The sequence below is a fragment of the Hermetia illucens genome, chromosome 2 (assembly GCF_905115235.1).
Source record: "Hermetia illucens chromosome 2, iHerIll2.2.curated.20191125, whole genome shotgun sequence".
NCBI classification, from domain to species: Eukaryota; Metazoa; Arthropoda; class Insecta; order Diptera; family Stratiomyidae; genus Hermetia; species Hermetia illucens.
Genome location: NC_051850.1, coordinates 62704295 through 62724969, shown reverse-complemented (window position 1 = coordinate 62724969; position 20675 = coordinate 62704295). Strand labels below are relative to the sequence as shown.

The window sequence follows — 20675 nt, the reverse complement described above, 5'->3', positions numbered from 1 at the left end:
CTTGAAGTAAAATTTCTGATTCGTTTTGTTGCCAGTCGCGAGTTTCGTTTCATTAAATACCACTTTCATGGCGATCGGGTGAACGGCGTAGAAGTTGATCAGCCACAGCGCCATACAGTAGCGAGCTACATCAACGTGGATGGGACCAAAATATGTTGTATTGAAAAATACATATATTCACCGATTTGAATAGCAATTCATCATCTAGTGTCGAGTTACGTCAACTTATGCTCAGGCTGGGCTGTCGTAGTGGAAGCTCGCGGTTCAAATCTCACTGGTGGCAGAGAGATTTGGTATCGTGACTAGGTGTCGGATACCAGTTGACTCAGCCGTGAATGAGTACCTGAGTTAAATCAGTGTAATAATCCGGGGCGAGCGCAATGCTGACCACATTGCGTCCTACAGTGTACTGTAGTGTACCGCTTCGGTCTTCATTGAAGTGCTCTAACACACTTCAAGGCTCCGGTCCAATTGGATTATTGCGCTAACGATCGGTTGAACGGTTATGGAGTCTATCAATCACAAACGGATATGTATAAAAACAGCTTCCATTTTGAAGGTTTCGTGTAAAAAAACCTTACTAAAATCGATTCATGGTCTGCCTTTTGTTTCTAACAGGCACTAAACGTATAAACCGGTTCAAACGAAATTTGGTGAATATGTGGGAAGTATTAAATCTCACGTATGCAGTGAGTGACATAAATTTACGTGGAGTTCAAAGGGGGGCTCTTAATACATGTAGTCATGTGTGTACCAAATGAAGGGTCTGGATTAGTTCTTTACATAACTAATATCAGTTTTGGCGTGAATTTAAAGCACGCAAGTAAGGAGTCGAAATGTGCACACTTAAGATGAAAAACTACCCAACCTAAAAATATGCAAAAAATCACGGTGGAGTGCTTATATGGAATCTAGGTCTCAAAATATATCCCTTTCTGACATATGCTCAAATAAACTTACTAAAGTATATTGTCAACTTTTAGAAATTGACAGATAAACTCCCCCTTAAGTTCATCCTAGGAATACTAATTTGCAAGGGTGTAGAGGGCAGTATCGCGCATAAGCATGCCAAGTTTTGTGGAAATCCAGCAATTAGTGTCAAAGTTATACCATCGAAGTTGATGGTAAACGACTAAAAGACAGGGCGAAACAACGGTGGCTTGATAAGCTGGATGGGGATTTAAAAGCCTCGAGATTGCACCCAGAACAGGCATTCGATAGAGCCAAATGGCAAAACCGATCACGACGAGCAGACCCCGCTTGTGAACGGGACAAAAGCCGAAGAAAAAGAAGAAGAAGTGTCAAAGTTATATCAGTTCAAACTTATCAATTTCACCCGAATTTGCTGCATCTTAAACGTTAAAGATAAGATGCTCACGTCATAATCAACGAGAATAATTGACATCCGAATTAAATATTAAAAAGCTACTTCTCCTCAGCCCTTTGGGGGTGGGGTGTTAAATTTTCACGAAATATGGGTATCAAATGAAAGGATGAAACAAAGGAGTGAGGGCTCAAACTGGGTGTACCAACAAGTGAAGCAGGTCTCGTTTTCCTACCTACCTTCCAATCAAAAAGTCTGAAATCAAAATGGTGCACCTCTACAAAATCTAGGCCTCAAAATACATCGTATGTACTGTATTCGATAATAAGCAGTTTGTTTGTTTAGGGTGACGATAATATCTATGTCTGTTTGGAAAAATATGCAGGAATATGTTGAATGTGTAGCTATATACGGATGGAAAAATGTGCGTGAAAGTTTCTCACATAAGATGAACAAAAAACTTTGTACCCGAAACAGGAACTTCCGGTATTCAGACTTGTTTGTATCTGATGTAGATTAATTTCTTCACATTTCCTAATAATGTTGAAACAGTGTGAGCGTATGAGGTTAACTATTAACAATACAGTGCTTTCCAAATCAAACTATTTGTGTAAATGTCTTTTTAAAAAATAAAGAGCAATTGAATTTTTAACTATGTACACACGGAACTGTCATGCACTTATCGTTTCGCACATCGGGAAACGCAAAACTTTTTATACCTTCCGGCTGAAGAAAAGGAAAAAAAAGAAGATTAATGCTGATGCTAATTTCTAAAATATGGTAATATACCATTATTAATTTTATTTGAACAGATATCAAAATAGGATGCATTTTGAGGCTTAAATTTCGCGCAGATGCATTATTGCGATTATTTTCAGATTCTTCGGTTGGATAGGTTCTGTGAACGAAACCTGTTATACATTTTGGGGTACAAATTGTCGGCTATCACTTCCCTAAATTTCACCTAGTACTGATACTAGGTGAAATTTACTTCTGAAAGTAAGATCAAATTCGAAAAGTACTAATCGAACTTTTTCATTGATATGACCATATTCTGTAACGAAAACATGTGCTCGCTTTTCGCATGTATGGAAAGTCCCCCACTTAAACCCAACGCACAAACGCATACAAAGCCTCAAAAACCTCTTACATTTTTCAAGTTACATTTTCTTCTCTCTAAATTATATAAATAAAGGAATCATTCAATAAAATCCAAAGTACAATGAAAAGTAAATTTAGGAATAAATCAGCTAAAGTGTGAGATTTGTGATTTTGTGACAACTACCTTTTTGATAAAATGCTTTTATTACCTACCCCCCATGATGTGTCCGCTGTCCTATTGATGCTGAATGGAGAGATGTCAAAAACATTGCTGATTGTATCTTCATTTTCCTCTATCAGCTGAGCAAAATCTCCGCGATTTTCAAAGCCGGTCACACATCTTGGCTGTGATGCGGGGTCTATGTAATCGCCAATTCTCATTCCCACGATTGCTGCCTTGCGTTGAAAGTAAGGAGTTCTCCCTTCCCAAGCGGCGGCTTTCTTGTTTCCCTCGATTTTTCTAAGATACATATATGGACCTCCGCTCAGAAACATAGAGAGAGACCGTAATAACTCCACCCCCCACCATTACTACTGGCATCGAGGCAGTACAATAAGCAGGCACAACTCATAAAGTCCTTTTCCATTATATATATGGAGGATTGTGCAAACAATTTTTCAGCGCTTAAGCATAAGGTACCACCTCGTCGAATTGAAGGCGCTTCTTACATCTAACTACACAAGGAGCACCACTCATCGACACTAGCCACTCTGTGCCTCAACAAGTTTCATCGCTTGGACCGGTACGCTGACGGCGTCACGAGGTCGCCTTTGCTCTTGTTTATCACCACAAGCCTTGCAACCTTGCAACGAGAAGAAAAACACCTATTATGAAACATGCATTGAATGCGCGAATAGCAAGCCCAGCTTATCCTTGTTGAAGTTTGAAGTCTCAGCTCTTTGGTGGTAATGCTATTTGGTCCTAGTGCTTTTTTGCTCTTCATCGGAGGGAGTGCCTCCTCCAGTTCCATGAGAGTGAAACGGAGGGTATTTCTCAGTACTTCCCTCATATCGACGGATGGGGTCGACAGGAAGAAGTGCCTACAACATTTTTTCCATCTTCACTGCTTCCATGAAACAGGATTATCGACGAGCATCGAGTTTTTTGGTAACGAAATTATACCCGATGTCTCATGGGTCCCCGTTAACGTCGCTGATTAACCAGTACCCAAGGTTCATGGTGTTTCATTTTTCACTTTTTGCAGCTCTTCTTTCAACACCTGGCACCGTCTGGAGCCAGGAACATGAACTACATGTTTGTCCTGCAGGTGGTCCTTGCAAAACAGTATTTTTCCTACTCGGAGAAAGTACTTCTTGCCAGCCTTCGACCCAAGTTTATAGTTATCAACCTATTCATTAACTTAGCTAAAAACTAAACTGTCTTATCTCAACAGGTTAATTGGAATGGGCGATACTAAAGAATTTCTAGGAACCAATATTGTGTTGAAGATTTTGAGGACTAAGTCTTAGTCGGATAGTACGAACCCTGTGGATTTGGTTCTCTTGGTTTTTATCAGGCGCTAACTTTCTTGCACACAAGAGAAACGACAAAAGATGCAAGTTGTAATGAAAAGGATTTTAGTTCTAATAAATAGACATGGGCTATCTCATGTGGATGCTGATCCTTCTGAGATTGGTGAATATATTTTGTTTTTAGTAACCAAAGGATTGGTATTTAGAATAATTATGAGAGCATCTATTTATTGAGCTGTTGGTATATCTTTAGTAAGGATAAATTAAGCACTAAATGACTCTCACCTCATTTTAAAAATCTTTTCAAGGTTGGAATTGTTTTAATTAATGCAACTGTTTTGCAGTTCATGTGAATTTCTTTACCGTTGAAGTTGTATTTTGAAATGGAGCACTTGCCTGATGTATTTGATATATTATAACGATTCAAGAAGAGTTCAATAAGCTTAGCCCATTTAGCTGAAAGCTGTGCTTCCAAATTTTTTTAAAGGACAAAGTCCTCGCAATTGGCGCTGCGCTTTTTCTGTCTAAGAAAAGTAAGTTTTCGCTTAGATTAGTTGCATCTAAGGTCCACATATGAAATTACGCCTATAACGCTTTTATTTGTAAATATATTTCAAATTAGGTGAATGGAATGTTTCCGTATTTTCCAGATGCTGATTTTTGCTGCGGCATGTCATCCCCGGACATGGCAAATAATTTGACCAATGTCATGGGTGGTAGCTCACCAGGCCGCTCTCAGAATGGTGGTGGGTGACGTTTTTTTTTACAAGATTCTTTGTCTTAAGTTTGACTCGATGTAAACGCGGTTGCTTTTGTTCCTCATTATCTATTGGCGATCATTCGTTTGACTTATTTTCCGAAATCCATGAATTTTCGCCACGCTTTTACCACACAACTTTGTTTCGCAAAGAAAAACGAGTTTTCTGGAATTGGTTTCATTTGAGAATTGCCGATTATGTAAGGTGAACTGTTGCGGAATCAAACTCGTAATAGGAGAAAATCTGAACTGAGTAACAAAGCGAAAAGGCAAAATGTTCAAGGTTTGAAAGGTAACCCTCGCACCTTACGTAATTCGGTTGCCAATGTCGAGCCGCACATACTACACACATCCTGATTTGCAACGAAAACTATTTCTTTTCTTTAAAATAAAAGACCAAATCAAGTATTTGTTTGATTTTGATTAGATTTTGGTTAACCAATACACGTGTACGAGGCATTGCTTCGGTTAGTTTTCGAAAGTGTAAAGATGGATGGCCAGAAACCTTCCGAAATGTAAGTAGCTCCTGAAGCATGAGGCGAACTTCTGCTTTAGCCTTCCCATGTACAAATTGTGTCGCTAGCCTAATAGCTGGGTTACAAGCCAAAAGTTTCTTCAGAAACTCTGGCGGGAACTTCTTGGAGTCAAAATCCAAGAAGTTCTAGGTAAGTGCAAACTTTTGTTAGTGTTATCGATCGATGTATGTATGTATGTTTGTTGTTTGTTCGTAATTTCAATACTTGGCGTTTGCTGTTGAAAATCGATAGCGACAAAAAAGCATGACTTTGATTGGATTCCAATAGACAGGCATTTCCCTTCAGTGATTTGATGTTAAGTATGAGAAGTGAAATGTTGATGAGAGTCATATTGAAAACTTCACACTCCTTGAACCGTAGACTTCAAGTTGACTATGCTAAAGTATCTATACATGTACACGAGTAGATATACACCACAGTGCACTCGACGACGATACATTGTTGTTGTTGGTTTCCTCGAATGCTGGAATATTTCCTTGCAGGGATCCAGTGCGAGGTTTCTAGATATTACAAAAACATCACTCCATTCATTACAGATGGAAAACACTTGACGAATTGCATGAATATAGCATATAAGCAACAAAAAAGGCAAACTCTGCAAGGATTTGTTTATCGTCGTTATAGTCGTTTTTACATGTCTTTTAGTTCCCAAATTTGTTTTTTTTGCCATTTGTGGATTAATTTTTTTTACTTGTAAGCCGACTCTATCCAACACAGCCAAGGGAATTATGTCAGAGGTTACCAAATATATGGAGGTTTATCCTATTTACAGAAGCGAATTCTGTTAACTCACACCAGTTTACCTATGGTATGAGTAGTGTTGTGTATGCAAATCGTGACAGCCGTGAATGGACGAGTTATATACAAGGTATAAAAGGCCTCCAAGATTTCCACTCCTGACCTAGTGTCTGTGGCTACTTTAGGTGGCGTGTTTTACGATGAGAGTCCGGCATTACATCACCTTGTAACACCAACACAGTTACCAAGGCTGTCATACAACCAAACACCCCTAACAGGTCTGCCAGTCGTGAACACCGACTGCGCGAAAAAATAAATGGAACTGGGCGGTATGTGTTGCAACTAACCCGAATGCCAGCAGTTCGGTGAGATAAGAGCCGAGGTTTTTGGTTCACAAATATTATCTCCCTGTCAGGACACCGAGATTTTGCTCACGTGCCTTGACCCAATAATCAAAAAAACTAAACCCACTCGGGGTAAACTACTCTAGCAGAGACGTGATATCTCGAGACTAAGCTGCCTAACGGCCTAACAATAGAGGGGACAAAATCACAAAAAAAAAACGCACGAGGGCTCCGAGTTGATCGTGCACATACGCGATGAGTGGCCCCCGTCTTCCTTTCTTCTTCGTGAAGGACCGATGATATGTTGGCCCTACGGCGGCCCACCCCAGCCTATCTTTAGCTCAAACTTTATAATATTTTTTTTTCTTTTATACATACAGGTCAAGTTATTTTTTTTTTCTCTCTAAAAATAAAACTTTCAAATTCGCAAAACGAGATATAATCCTATTGACATATTGCTTTTTTTTTGCCGTTTCTGGCCAAAAATCTTATTGATAATCCAGCTCAATGTCTTTCAATTTAACGGATCTAATCAATCTAATCAAGATATCAATCGAGACGGTCAGAAAACTAAACAATGGAAATCAACCTGAACAATTCTATCGCGGCAATAGGAACAGCCAATAGATAAGGAATTCAGTCCTTTCAGTTCTTTCACCGTAATTAAGCCTAAATTCTAAGATATACAAGAATAATGATAATACTAAACTACACAACTAGAAATAATTATTAGTAAATAATATAAAGACGCTCCGCATGTCATTCTGTCCACCAAAATTTTTCCTCACAGCTACCATTTCAGAATTCACTCCATTACAAGCTAAATTGTTTCAAGGTGATCCAGTCTTTTCATTTATAACTGGGGGAACCTTGCCCTTCATGTGGTTAACATTGTCACTGACATGGTGCTTTCACTCTCGCCAGTGGTTACAGTCGCTATCAATTTAGTGAACGTTGTTGTCACCGCTGACATTGCAGCCTCCTCATCTTGCATTGCTACCGCCTCCTTACTGCTCGCCACCAGCCGTCAAGACGGCACTGGTGCACACCTCGACATCTGCGCCAGATACCACCGCTAAAAACCTTAAATTTAGTTCTCATTGAGGCTGAAATTCCCGGTTTTTCATTAAGGTTTTTTGTGTGAAACAACATCGTATTAGAATCAATTCGATCTCTGTCCGTCTGTCACACCCAATTTATTCGAAAACGGCTAGACGGTATTTTTTCTTTTGCGAATTTCTTTTTCACAGAATGAAAGGGTTCAATAAGCACTTTTCGAAACAGCTAATATATTTGATACCGCTTGTTGCTGGACGCACTGTCGAACAGGCGCAAAGCAGACTCCGCATATTAATGCGACGGGTAAGCGGATGGATGACTACTCATGGTTTCAACCTTGCACTGGAAAAAACCGAAGTAGTCATCCTGACTAAAAAGAGAATTCCGACCGTGATGGTAATCGCGGGAGTTATCCCCGTTGCCCTTCTTGCTAGGGAGCGTCAGGCCATATACAAGCGTAACGGAGACGAGCCAAGGGAGGTGGTTGCTCGCGAAGAACGGCAACACACTCTAGACGAGTGGCAGCTCTCTTGGCAAAATGAAACTAGAGGCAGATGGACTACGCGGCTCATCGGCAACTTAGGTGCGTGGCTAAATCGGAAGCATAGTGAGACTGACTATTTCCTTACCCAATTTTTAAGTGGGCATGGAGGTTTTCAGTCTTACCTGCACAAGATTGGAAAGGCGCGTTCTCCGGATTGTGTGTTTTGCAATGGAGTTGTGGACGACGCACACCACATTTTTTTTCTTGTTGAAGGTGGGATGGGGTTCGTCAGCAGCTCTATTTAAACACAGGGGATCTCTCTCCAGATAACATTGTCGAAGAGATGCTGAGGACTGCTGACAGGTGGAACCGTGTTGCCCATTACATTCGGGCCCTTCTCGTTGCTAAGAAGATAGAACTCGACCGGTGGAGGAGCTGGATGGCAGGGCGTTCCTTGAACTCACAGTTCCTTTCCTCCTCTCCCCTCCCGTTGGTGAATGGAAATCCCTGATTTGAAGGCTCCGCAAGGCGGGAGAGTTCGAGGACTAGCCCGAAGTAATGTGACAATCGGTTCCAGGCTAGCTCTCTGACGATGGGGAGGTGTTTAGTTGGTAGTCCGACGACGTACCGAATCGGGAGTCCAACACTGTGTGCGTAAATGCATTCACCTACCCTACCCAAAAAAAAAATATATATTTGATATCGTGTGAAATGTAGGGGAGAGAGGACTCAAAGTATGAAATATAATGAATGGGGGTCGCGGGAGACATTTGGTTTTGGCTTTTCCTCATTTATATGTCAACATCAATTACTCGAGACGGATATATATATGTATTTATATGTATATGCTAATGAAGCCTTTGGGCACTGCTTAATTCTGATAGATATATTTCTACATTAAATCAGCGGTATTCAATACGCAGTAAATCGGAGATAAGTGCACGATTAGTTTGTACACGTGGATGTATTAATATAGTATTCCGGAACAAGCAATGTTTGTTTAGGGTGAGCATAATATGTACGTCTGTAATATGTACGTATACCGTCTGGCTTGAAAAAAATAACTTCCTTTTCTTCAGCCTTTGTCCCGTTCACAAGCGGGGTCAGCTCGTCGTGATCGGTTTCACCATTTGTCTCTATCAAATGCCTGATCGGTCGTCGAAAATTCCGTGTTGTTTAAATTCAATCTGAGACCGTGTAGCATGAGGCGATCGTTCCATTTTTGGACAAGTTGCTCGAGATCATTTTTGCTATCAGGTGCTAGGAAAACATCATCTGCATAAAGCAGTGTGTAGGACGCTGGACGCTGCATATCCCGTGTGACGGTGTCCATAACAAGCACTCCCTTGATGAACACCAACAGAGACACGAAGCGGTTTTGATACACCTGCCATACTTCGAACTTTACTTTTCGGATCGTGGTAGAGCAATTGAACCCAGCGCACGAGTTCTTCTGGCACGAAGTGTTGTCGTAAAGCATACCAGATGAGTTCGTGTGGTACACGGTCAAACGCTTTCTCTAGATCCAGAAAGGCAATGTAAAGAGGGCGATGCTTCTCACGGTGTTTCTCCATGAGTAACCGTGCAGCTTGTATTGCGTCAGTAGCTCCGCAGTTCTTGACAAATCCGGCTTGATTCACGGTTATTTCAACGATTTTGTGAATACGGTTGTCAAGAATGCGTTCAAACATCTTCATGGTATGGGAAATTAACCGGATCGGACGGTAATTTGAACATCACAATCAGTGACAGTGGTAAAATGTTGGCGTCTTATGAGAATATAGTCGATTTGCGTTTTACTGTTCCCACTATAAAATGTAGGAAAATGAGACAATCGTTTGATGAACCATGTATTCATAACTACAAGGTCATGGGTGTCCGCAAAATCGATTATACGCTCGCCACCCTCATTGCGCGCTCCGAACCCCTTTCCCCCATGGCACCTGTTACCGTCTGCCTTTTCACCCACATGACCATTAGGGTCGCCGGCAGTGATTATATAATCGTCAGCAGGCACGTGACAAGTCTTTTCATCGAGAAGTTGCCAGAAGGCATCTTTCTCGGCATCAGGTCGACCTGTCTGTGGTGCGTACGCGGTGAAGAAGTGAATAGTGCGATCAGCTGATATAATGGTGAGTTTCATCAGCCGATCATCAAATCGTCCGACTTCTTTAATGGCATCACGGAAACCTTCAGAGATGGCAATACCAACACCATATTGAGTGTGTGGGTTACCAAAATAAAGAAGTTTGTAACCATTTTTATCGCATTCGCGTTCAATGTCGCAGCTTTTGGCACCAGACCATCGGGTTTCTTGCAGAGCGCAGATATCAATGCGCGTTTTCCGAAGGGCTCTTGCGAGTTCCTCGGTCTTTCCAGTTAGGGTACCAACATTTAGCGTGCAGACACGTATTTGTTTTGTTCGTTTTGTTCGGACTAACTTGCTTACGTTCTGATGCCGTCCATGCGTCAAGAACCATTGCCCATTTCTCGACAGGACCGGGGCCCGTCCTGTCGCGTCGACTGAGGTGGACGCCCTAGCATTTCTCCGAGGCTTGTGACTCAATCCGATCATCATGTTTGTAACGACATTGTATGCATTTTCTTGGTCGGCCTGTCGCGGGGCCTGTCACCAAGAGAGATCAGGTAGGATTTAGCATAGTAGAATAACTCCAACTATACTCTATTTATCTCTTTCCCTGATCTCAGCATTTTATTTTTGTTTTACTGAGGATAGTACAGAGTACGTTGCCTCAAACCCTCCTCCTTTACCCGGGCTTGGGACCAGCATACTATGTTAATAGAATGGCGGAGCTGCGCCAACGATTATTATTATTATAAGGTTGGGCCAAATAAAGTCAAGAGGTTCTCAACTTATCATCTAGGGTATTCGCCCATCTTTATTTCGGGCGGCCTTTTGATCGTTTCCCATCGATTTTGATGCCCTCCTCCTGCTTTCCCGGTTTTGAGAGCCTTTAAGTCAGGGAATCGATTCCCCCAACGGAAGGGGGGGGGGGGAGGGGAGGAAGGGAGTTATTAGTTTAGGGAACCCGTTGCAATCCGGTCCCTTCGCCGTTCGCGTTCAATCTTCTTCACAATAAGAAAAGCCCGAACATAATGCGCAACACGGCTCCAGTTGCCAGCACACCTCACCATCTCTCTGACAATGTTGTGTGGAGAGAGCTCCCCTGTGTCTTCGAAAGCCGTTTCTCCTTTCACAAGATAAAAAGTTGTATTCAGCGTCGTCCGCCACTCCATTGCAGAACGCATTATCAGGAGATCGCGCCTTCCCAATCCTGCGCAGGTAAGACTTAATACCTCCATGACTGCTTAAAAGGGAAAGGAATGCGATTGATTCTCACCGTCCATTCGGTTCAGCCACCGATCTTATTTGCCGATGAGCCGCGCAGTCCATTAGCTCTTGACGCATTTTACCAAGAGAGTTGCCACTCGGAAAGGATGCGTTGACGTTCTTCACGGGCAACCACCCCTCTTAAGTTTTCGCTCTTACGGCTGTAGATAGCTTTACGCTCCTTGGCAAGGAGGGTAACGGGGATCACGCGGCCGGTTCTGAGAGAGTGCGGTAAGCAGGCGCCACTCGCAAAGCTCCCCGTCTCTCCACTTGAGCAAGGCGCTTACGATGCACCTCCTTGTCAAGGGCATAAGCCCATACCTCCGCGCTATAGAGCAGAACTGACTTCGTTGCTCCCATAAGAAGACGTCTCCTAGTAAATATAGGACCCCAAAACATTCGCCAAAAGCCAACTCAATGACGAGCACTGTCCGCTGCTGCTTTGATTTGCTCGAAGAGGCTCATCTTCGAGTCGAGCATTGAACCAAGGTATTTAACCCCTGGTTTTGACTCTATAGTCAACTTACAGATCGATGTGGGACGCACGGTCGGGATTTTCTTTCTGGTCAAGTTGATTACTTCGTTTTTTTCCAGCGCAAGACTGAAACAGTGAGCAGTCATCCATCCGCTTACCCGTCGCATCAATGTGCCAAGTCTGCTTTGCGCCTGTTCAACAGTGTGTCTCACAACAGATGCCTCAATGTTCTTTGCATCACCGACCTGGCGCGAGATTTCGAGCATATCGAGCCTCAGCAGATTACCGTAGGAAGCGTTCGAGAGGTCCGGTCCTAGGATGTATCCCTGTCCTACTTCCGACGTGATTTCCATCCCCCTCTAGCCCTGGAGCATCTCATAGAGCAGGGAGCGGTCTTTCAAATAATTTCTCAACATCCGCAAGAGATAGCTTGGCACGTGTGAGTGTGAGTGAGTGTCCTAATGTGCCCAGCATATCTGTCCATCTGGCATTTCTGACATCAAGCGTTATGGGGAGCACTGACCGTCAGGATCGACGGCTGTGTGCCTCGGCTCGATAAACCGCGCTCACGAGTCTACTTTTGATGAGCTTTTCGATCACTTTCTCGCCCGTGTCAAGCATAGACTCTTTCTCTCTCTTTTTGCAGTTACAAGGAAAATTGCCCTCCTTCAAGCAAGCGTTGAACGCCCAGAGCAGCGAGTACATAGATAGCTTGTCACGGCTGGGGCCCCTACGGGGCATGAAAACCTCACACGCTGTCATTATCAGGTTCATCGCTGAGCTTACGAAAGTGTCAGCTGCAACGCTGTCACCTTCCGAAGCGCCCTCCAGCGCCACCCTGCCTGTTCCGAGAACTTCCTGATGCTCACCCTCGCGATATTTCACAGGCAGGGGAAGGGCCGGGTTGGTCCACACCGGCAAATAGTGTCAACCATTTCGAACGGGTTGTACTGGTGATCATTTGCCACCACCCGTCTACCGATGGTGCTAGAGATTCAGACACAAAAGTGATGTCTGGGCTGCTTCCTTCGCAGCCTGAGCGCCGAAACGTTTGCGTGGATCCGGTGTTTAAAACTACAGGCCCGGTTCTCGGTGCCATTTCCAGAATCCGTTTCCCTATGGAGTCTAGCTGAGGCATGCCCCATTCAAGGGCCCTGGCATTAAGATCACCGCCTACCAGGATTCGCCCCACCGTGTTCGAAACGGCATCCTCTAGTGCCTCAAGTCGGGGCGGAAGCCCGGCATCGTCTCATTCGGCGTCAAGTAAACGTTGAAAAACGTTATCTCTCAACACCAGATCCAGAGAAAGCCGTTCCCTCGGCCTTGGGCGAGAACACAAAGTTGAATATCGTCCCGAACCCAGATGGCAGCGGTATCCGACAAGTCGTGATGCCATGAAGCCGGGTCCCTATTTCGGTATTGCTCGCTGATTGGCACTAGGTCAGCTTTTTCCTCCGCAGCGAACTGCGCTAGCAGTTGTGCTCCGGTGCATGTTAACTTGTAGAATGCAAATCATGCTATTTGCTTCCTAGTCCTTTCTAGTTCCGCTATAAAGATTGGACACCGTCTGATGTGTCTGCATAGTCCAGACACCTGTAGCATTTGATGGGAATTATCCGCATTCGTACTCTGCATACTACCCCTTCAATTTTAATTTTCCCGCTGCTAAGTAGTTTGAGGACTTGGTGAGTTTTTGGTCTGGAGCATTTAAAGAGGTGATGCCTATTCGGGGATTGGTTACCTCTGGATATTCACGCTTAATGGCTTCCTAAACTTGGACCTTTTTTTTGAGGCAGTCTAGATCCCGGATTTCTAGAGAACACGTAGGTTGTAAACTATGAGAAAAACAAGAGCCTTCTCTCCCAGTAACTCTTTGACCACTTCGCAGAACGTATTCTTGCCAGTTGTTTTCGGGACCACTTCGACGGCTTTAAAGTCGATGAAACGATGGTGCAACGGATGCCCATATTTCAACAGATTTTCCATCACTTGCCGTAGAGAGAAAATCTGATCTGTTGCTGATTTGCCTAAAATGAAGCCTCTTTGGTATGGGCCAATGCCGTTCTGTGCGTATGGGGTTATCCGACCTAGCAAGATAGCGGAGAATATCTTATAGATGGTACTCAGCAACATGATACCTCTATAATTGCTGCACTGTGTGATATCTCCCTTTTTATGTATGAGACAGATAATGCCTCTTTACCAGTCGTCAGGCATTGATTCGCTGATTTAATTGATCACCGCCATATTTAACCAATTCGGTTGTAATTCCATCGGCTCCTGGCGACTTATGATTTTTAAGCCGATGAATTGCACGGACTGTTTCTTCTATACTTGGTGGTGGCAGCATTTGTCCGTCGCCTTCAGTTGGCGCGACCTCCAACTCGCCAATATTCTGGTTGTTCACCAGTTCATCAAAGTACTCAACCCATCGCTCGAATATGCCCATTTTGTCGGAAATCAGATTTCCCTTTTTGTCTCGGCAAGATGAGCATCGAGGTGTGTAAGGCTTCATCCTGTTGACTTGTTCGTAAAACTTTCGCAACCCCCCGGCGGTTACTCACTTTACTATGCTAGTTTACAGCCCCGTTGGTTCTCCCAGGCTTCCTTTTCCCGTCTGTGGATTTGCTTCTCCGCTCGCCGGAGTTCGTGATAGGTCTCCGCGCGTGCCCGCATTCTTTGAGAATGCAACATTACTCGGTATGCGGCTAGCTTTTGTCAGCTTACATTCATCGTCAAACCAGCCGTTCCGACTCTTTTTGCAGCTGGGGGCAAGTATCTTTGTGGCCGTATTTATGATAACGTTCTTCAGATCATCTGTTGATGTTGATCTCTGTTGACTGCGGTTAATGCAGCATCCATTTTCCTCTAATAGGTGTTGCAGAGGGCTGTGTTGTTAATTGTTTCAGTGTTAACTCTCACCTGATTATCAGAGCGGATTCTGGGTGGTGTTTTTATTCGAGCTCGGAGCACCATGCCAACGAGATAGTTATCCGAGTCTATATTGGCCCCCTATATGTTCTGATATTCATCAAGGCTGAGAGGTGACGGCGTTCGATCAGCATGTGGTCAATTTGGTTGAAAATTGTCCCGTCTGGAGAGACCCACGTTTGCTTGTGGACCACTTTCTGCGCAAACCAGGTAATCATTTGTATTTTCATGTAAGTAATGGGAACCAACGTATCGCTTGAATACGGGCTCCGTCCCTACTTGGCTCCTAAAATCGCCACGTATTATTTTGATATCATATCTGCGCCTGAACGTCAATGGGGCTTATATTTCTAAATTTGCCTCGCAAGCGCAGAGTGTATAGCCGTTCGCTTATGTTTTCAAAGCCGATAACTACAGGTTTCATTTTTTGGCTGACGGAGAAACCTACCGGTTACATGTACATGGTTTACTGAATGGCTACTATAATATATGGTGTAGTGACTCTTCACCGGGAAACTGGTCCCTGTCCAACGCATCTGCTGCAACGCTGCCACATCAACCCTATATTGAGACAGGGTATCGGCTAGCTGCTTCATCTCTGTATAGGGAGCGCTTGTTCCATGCGCAAATCGATATTCCATTGTCGTTGTCGGGTTCGTCGTTGTATTATCAGTCCAGTAAGAGGCATCTGTTCTTTACCGTGTAGGGCTGTCAGCGCTACCCGACCCCCAACCGAAAGGACCAGTTGGTACAATTTGTCACGTTTTTAGGCGTGAGGCACTCGCCTTCAGCCTTCTCCGTCTGCAGCTTTTCGTTAAGAAAGAGCTCCCAGCGGTCACCACGTGGAGGTGGAGATAGGGTTTGGTAGTAGAGCTATTGGCGTTGGTTCAGCAGGCGTTTCCCAGGTTTTATGCTCCATCGTGGGTACCAATCCACGTTTCGCCCAGGGACGTATACTACCCTTTGACCACATGTTTAACACAAGATTTACCCCTTAAGAAATTAAAATCCCACAACCACATGTACGTACTTCTTAAATACATATGTATGTATAATCTCTGAATTTTTATGGTTATTTGTTATTTTTATTTGAGTGGCTTGTTTCTGTCTTTTTAGAAACAAATTTTCTTATCGGTTTAAAGAATATTTTACTCCACCACCGTTAGACATTGACAAAATTATTTGCAAATTAGGGAGTGGTTGGTTGATTTCTTCTCTATCATGTGTTTTGATTGTAGCATCATTATCATCATCGTCATTATCCCTCATGCCGTTGCTGTGGTCTTTTGCAATTTGCAAAAGTTGTAGGTGATTTGTGTGTCGAAAACAATGGTTTTTTTTTGTTACTTCTTGTTATTATTGAAGACTTCAACTTCTTTGATCCAGCCACGTTGGCTCTAATGAGCTTTCTTTGCTATGCTTTCTGTTAAACCATTTACCTCGTTTTGAGGTGCCGTTTGGTAATAATAATAATCGTTGGCGCAACAATCCATGTTGGGTCAGGGTCTTGAAGTGTGTTAGAGCACTTCATTCATACGCTACAGTAGTACACTGTAGGAGGCAATGTGGTCAGCATTGCGCTCGCTCAAGATTATTACCCGGATTTGACTTAGGTACTCATTCACAGCTGAGTCGACTGGTATCTGACGTCAAATCACGATACAAATTCCACTGTCACTAGTGAGATTTGCATTTTTGGGCCCTTTGTTTTAATATTGGTTTGCCCGGTGGGTGATTACTGCTTTCACTAGACTGTGTAAAATACAAGTACAAAATATTTCCCCTAAAGTTAAAAAAAAATACTTAAAGAAATTTCACTGTATTGTGGAGACCTCAATTTGATCCTTCAAAAGGTGTGTGGTGTTTGGTTCCATCTATTTCCGCTTCCCCATTAGACCAGTACGACCAATTTATTCAGTGAAGTGACCAATCTGTGAAGTCGCTGCTGTAACCAATTATTCTTAACTGGAATCTATTCAACGGAGACCATTTGTATTCCCCCTTCCGTAATGCGTCAAAACCACCTACACGCCATCGTTCACAGTTACCTGAAATGCGCTCCAGCTACAACCAAGACCTTCCAAAATGGCCGCACGCTTCCATTATTATGTGTCAAATGCCCCTGAGGCGGTCCACTAGTCTTGGGAAAGTAGATTACATTGCATGGTGTATCCAGCTATGCAATTGTTGCACCTGCATAATCTGTGACGTATCCACTGCCGCTTCTGCCTTCCAATCACATTTCGTACGTCGGGCTTGGCCTGTGCGCAGACCAGATTCTTCGTTCGTGATAATATAAAACCAGCGTATTCTGATGATACAACACAGAAAGGTGTTGACGAAGGCTTGGAGCTTTCAAATGGGAGTGGTGGTCACTTTCCATGTGATACTGTTATGTAACAACACAGAAAGAACACTAGCAGAGAACAGTCTTAACTTGATCTTGGGGGAGGTAGTTGCATTTCTACATTTTAGATAAGGCAGCGACAGAAGATCTACCCCTTTTAATGCGTTGGGCTACATCCAATTCGGTGCCACCGTCCGCAGAAATCGCGCTTCCTAGATATATACATTGATCGATACCTTCGATGCTCTGCCCACTAATGTGGATAGAGACATAGAGAGTTCGATGACCACCCAGACTGAGAACCTTACTGGTGTTTATCAGCCCAAGTCCACCTGCCTTCCTTTCTAAATTGAGAGCCATTTGGTCAAGGTGAGGGAGCAACCAGATGTCATCAGCGTAGTCGAGGCGTTTGAGGAATAACGTCGTAGCCCATTGAATTTCTCCGTGTCCTCTGGACAAGACAGCTTGAAGAGCGTCACCGATAACATGATGAAACAATATCGGTGACAAGGTGCAACCGTGACGGACTCCGCTTTGGACCTCAAAATCCTCCGAGATTTTGTCACAGCGCAATATGTGACATTTTGCACCTTCATATGTCGTTCTGATAATGGCTGGTAGTTTCTCCAGAATGCCCCTCATGCGTAGGGCACTCCAGATACACTCCCTACTCACGCTATCGAAAACTTTCGCGAAAGCGATGGAGAGCAGGCGCAGCAAAGATCTAAACTCCGCGCACTGTTCCAAAATTATCCGTAGGGTGTTGATATGGTGAATGCAGGAAGATTCCGAGCAGAAACAAACCTGCTCTTTGTCGATGAAACTTTGGAGATCATCTTTGATGTATTGCAGGATTGGTCTAGCTATTATATTTGCGACGACAGGAAGCAAGCAGATACTCTGGGTTAGTGAATTCTTTTTCCGATTCTGGCTATTTTCGTGCTTTCGTGGGAAGGAGTTGCGTCGTATACAATGTGGTTCGCTACCACGCACTAACGGTGCTCGTAAACAACAGACTAAAGCTGACAGAAATCGAAACTTGGGTCAAATTTCCAAATAGTTTAACTCATTGATCCCATGGATGTTAGACCATATTAATGATACCATTCTGAAGATCTTATTTAATAAATTTATATCTTTATTGCATGCTCGACAAAGTTTGGTCAGCAACAGGAACTAAGTGGCTCATTGCACATTTGTTGTTCTAAATTCATAAAGTGTTTCGTAAAGCGGCATTGAGGAGTACTTACGTGCTTTGTCCAGTTATGAGGGCAGAAAACATATGTATATGCGGTTATAATTGTTTTACGCGTACATTCGATGAGCACGCAACTGAGACGGCTGCAATCGATATTCTATTAAAATAGAAACACATCCGTTTGTGCACATGGTGCTAACATACTATGTATGTCTATGAATACAATGTAACCTGCTTGGGAATTACTTAGTTGCCGTTGTTAATGCCTCTTAATCGGAAAAACTCAATAATGCTCGATGAACACATTCAATAATATTTGCCTTGCCATCATAGGGTAGTCGCACATTCGCATCCACCCCGCCCTACAGTGGTAACGGCAACTTTGATGATTTGTAAATATGTATCTAGATATTATGTGGTTCCAATTCAATAACGTATGAGCCATCGCATGTATCCAGGCTGTACCCGCATATAGCCTAATCATATATTGAGCCCCAGCGTGATGGAAGATACCAAGCTCCTGCGAATTTTCTCCACTTGAATCAGCAACCGTTCCAATGAACTTTTGTATGACCTTTAGCACAAGTGCCAAGTTGAATTAGCAGATTATAGAATCAGAGCTGTGCGAGGAGTTGTCTTGATCTCGTCAACTACTCCATCAAACCCACGCAATAATTATATCCTGTCGTCTTTAGTTAACTTATCTCCGAGTAGCAAACAAAGTTTACAACATATAATTTTGACGAAAACTGAATTGTACGGCATAAAAGCAAGAGCTTCCATTGATTGCCATTTCAATCTGTACTTTCTGCTACTCCACATAGGCACACTCACCAAGAGCACAGTAAAAAGATCCCGGGACAATATGCACATGTCATCCAGTTGTACATATAAGGACGACAATTTCAATTCATGCAATTATAACAGGAACAATACTGTGTGGACTATTTTCCGAATGTTTGAAAGTAGGACGAGAAAATGCAAATCCCATTTGCCTGCACCTTTTCCCTCGATACTGGGAACAAAGAGGTCACGGAAGCACGTTCATAGAATTCATGGCAGGTATGGACGGCAAGGGACACTGAACGACATCCTTGTTCTTTAGAAATTTTCATCTTAACCAGTCCACCTAGTTGCTGGGATGCGCTCTTCTAGGACGTGGTGAGTGGAATGTGATGACCTTGATAAAACCCACAGGCCATGGACGGTCTCACTTAATTAATTCCTGTGAAGTGCTGCAATATTTATTAATAAGCTAACTCATAGGTAATGGGAAAGCAGATATTTAATGTGCGCATAGTGCAAGACTGAAAGTTTTGTACAAATGCCGGTTTCACATATTTTATGCATGCATTTGCAGTTGCATTAACGCTAAATTCACAGAGAAAATTTGCGTTATCGTCCCATGATCCTATTTGGTTTTAATTAAAACTTAGAATCTCTTTGAAAACATGAGTCTCTGCTGACAATGCTCGTATCTCGGGACTAACCAGATCCATCATAGGCAGGCATGTTGATGTTCATAAGTTTGGGAAACCAGAGTTCCACGTATTTTGGTTTTTGATTGTAACGATGCAATTTGCGCTGGAATTATGTATACGCGCCAACTAATTCGAATGCAAATTAATAAATCATTCATCAAAGCAAGCCGACTCAATCTCTGCCAACGTAATTTTCATCAGCGCCTTATGAATTTTTATCATAAATTTGAGCTTTTTCTCCTTTCAAGTCCTTAACGAAAGATGGTAATGTAGGATGAGTGAAGGATTTTCTCAAAAATTTCATGTTATGTATATTGATCAGATCGCATATAAAATTTTAGTCCTTAGTGGCTAGAGAAAGAGGTTCAAGAGGTAGCCTCTTATGATCTACATAAGTAGACTCTCAGGGATTGCATCTCAACAAGTACGAGTTACAGCGGAAGGAGAAGCCAATCGCGTAATAATGAAAATTTACCGAAAGGGAGTTCGAAAACTAGACATTTAATCGAATAGACTACATATATTCGAGGATTGTCTCCATGGCCAGTTTTATTTTTTTCCAATTTTAGCTTTGTCGGATGGAAATTTTGGATGCGTCTCTTCCTAGGAGAATAAACATGGATATATTGCCGATAATGTTGGGCGTGTTTGCTTCCATAAAGTATCATTCGCTGTGTTTTTGCTTTAAGGTCCATTACCATTAATTTGAAATGAATCTTTAAGGAAGCTCTGCTCCGATATGCGAAGCGATGAACAGTTGAACAGATTCCGCCACGTGCTCGCAGCAACTCACAGCCATGTGCTCGCAACCACTTGGGTGCATACTAATGCACTGCATCACATACACGGCACTAAAACCAGTCCTTATGCGTGGAATTTTGCTCGCACAACAGCCGTCGCGGCCGAACGTGTGTAAGACTTTTTCCGTCTCTAGAAAAATTTCGCCTCTTGCGTATAGTTTTCTCGGATTCGCGTGTTGCAATATTCAATGGAAATACATTTAATTAACATTAACATTATTACATCCAAAGTTACCTAGCAAAGGGGCAAGTAAATGCGTGCTGATGTATATATG

The 20675-nt window shown here is 43.0% G+C and overlaps 1 protein-coding gene across 2 annotated transcripts in view; it reads left to right on the top strand.

Moving 5' to 3' along the window:
- Positions 1–20675, top strand: part of LOC119649571 (glycine receptor subunit alpha-2) — a 371241-nt gene that overhangs the window by 242180 nt on the left and 108386 nt on the right. For both annotated transcript variants that reach the window (XM_038051774.1, XM_038051773.1), the window contains exon 4: positions 4549–4644. In XM_038051774.1, the coding sequence (XP_037907702.1) occupies positions 4549–4644 (96 nt within the window). The remainder of the gene's footprint in view (positions 1–4548; positions 4645–20675) is intronic.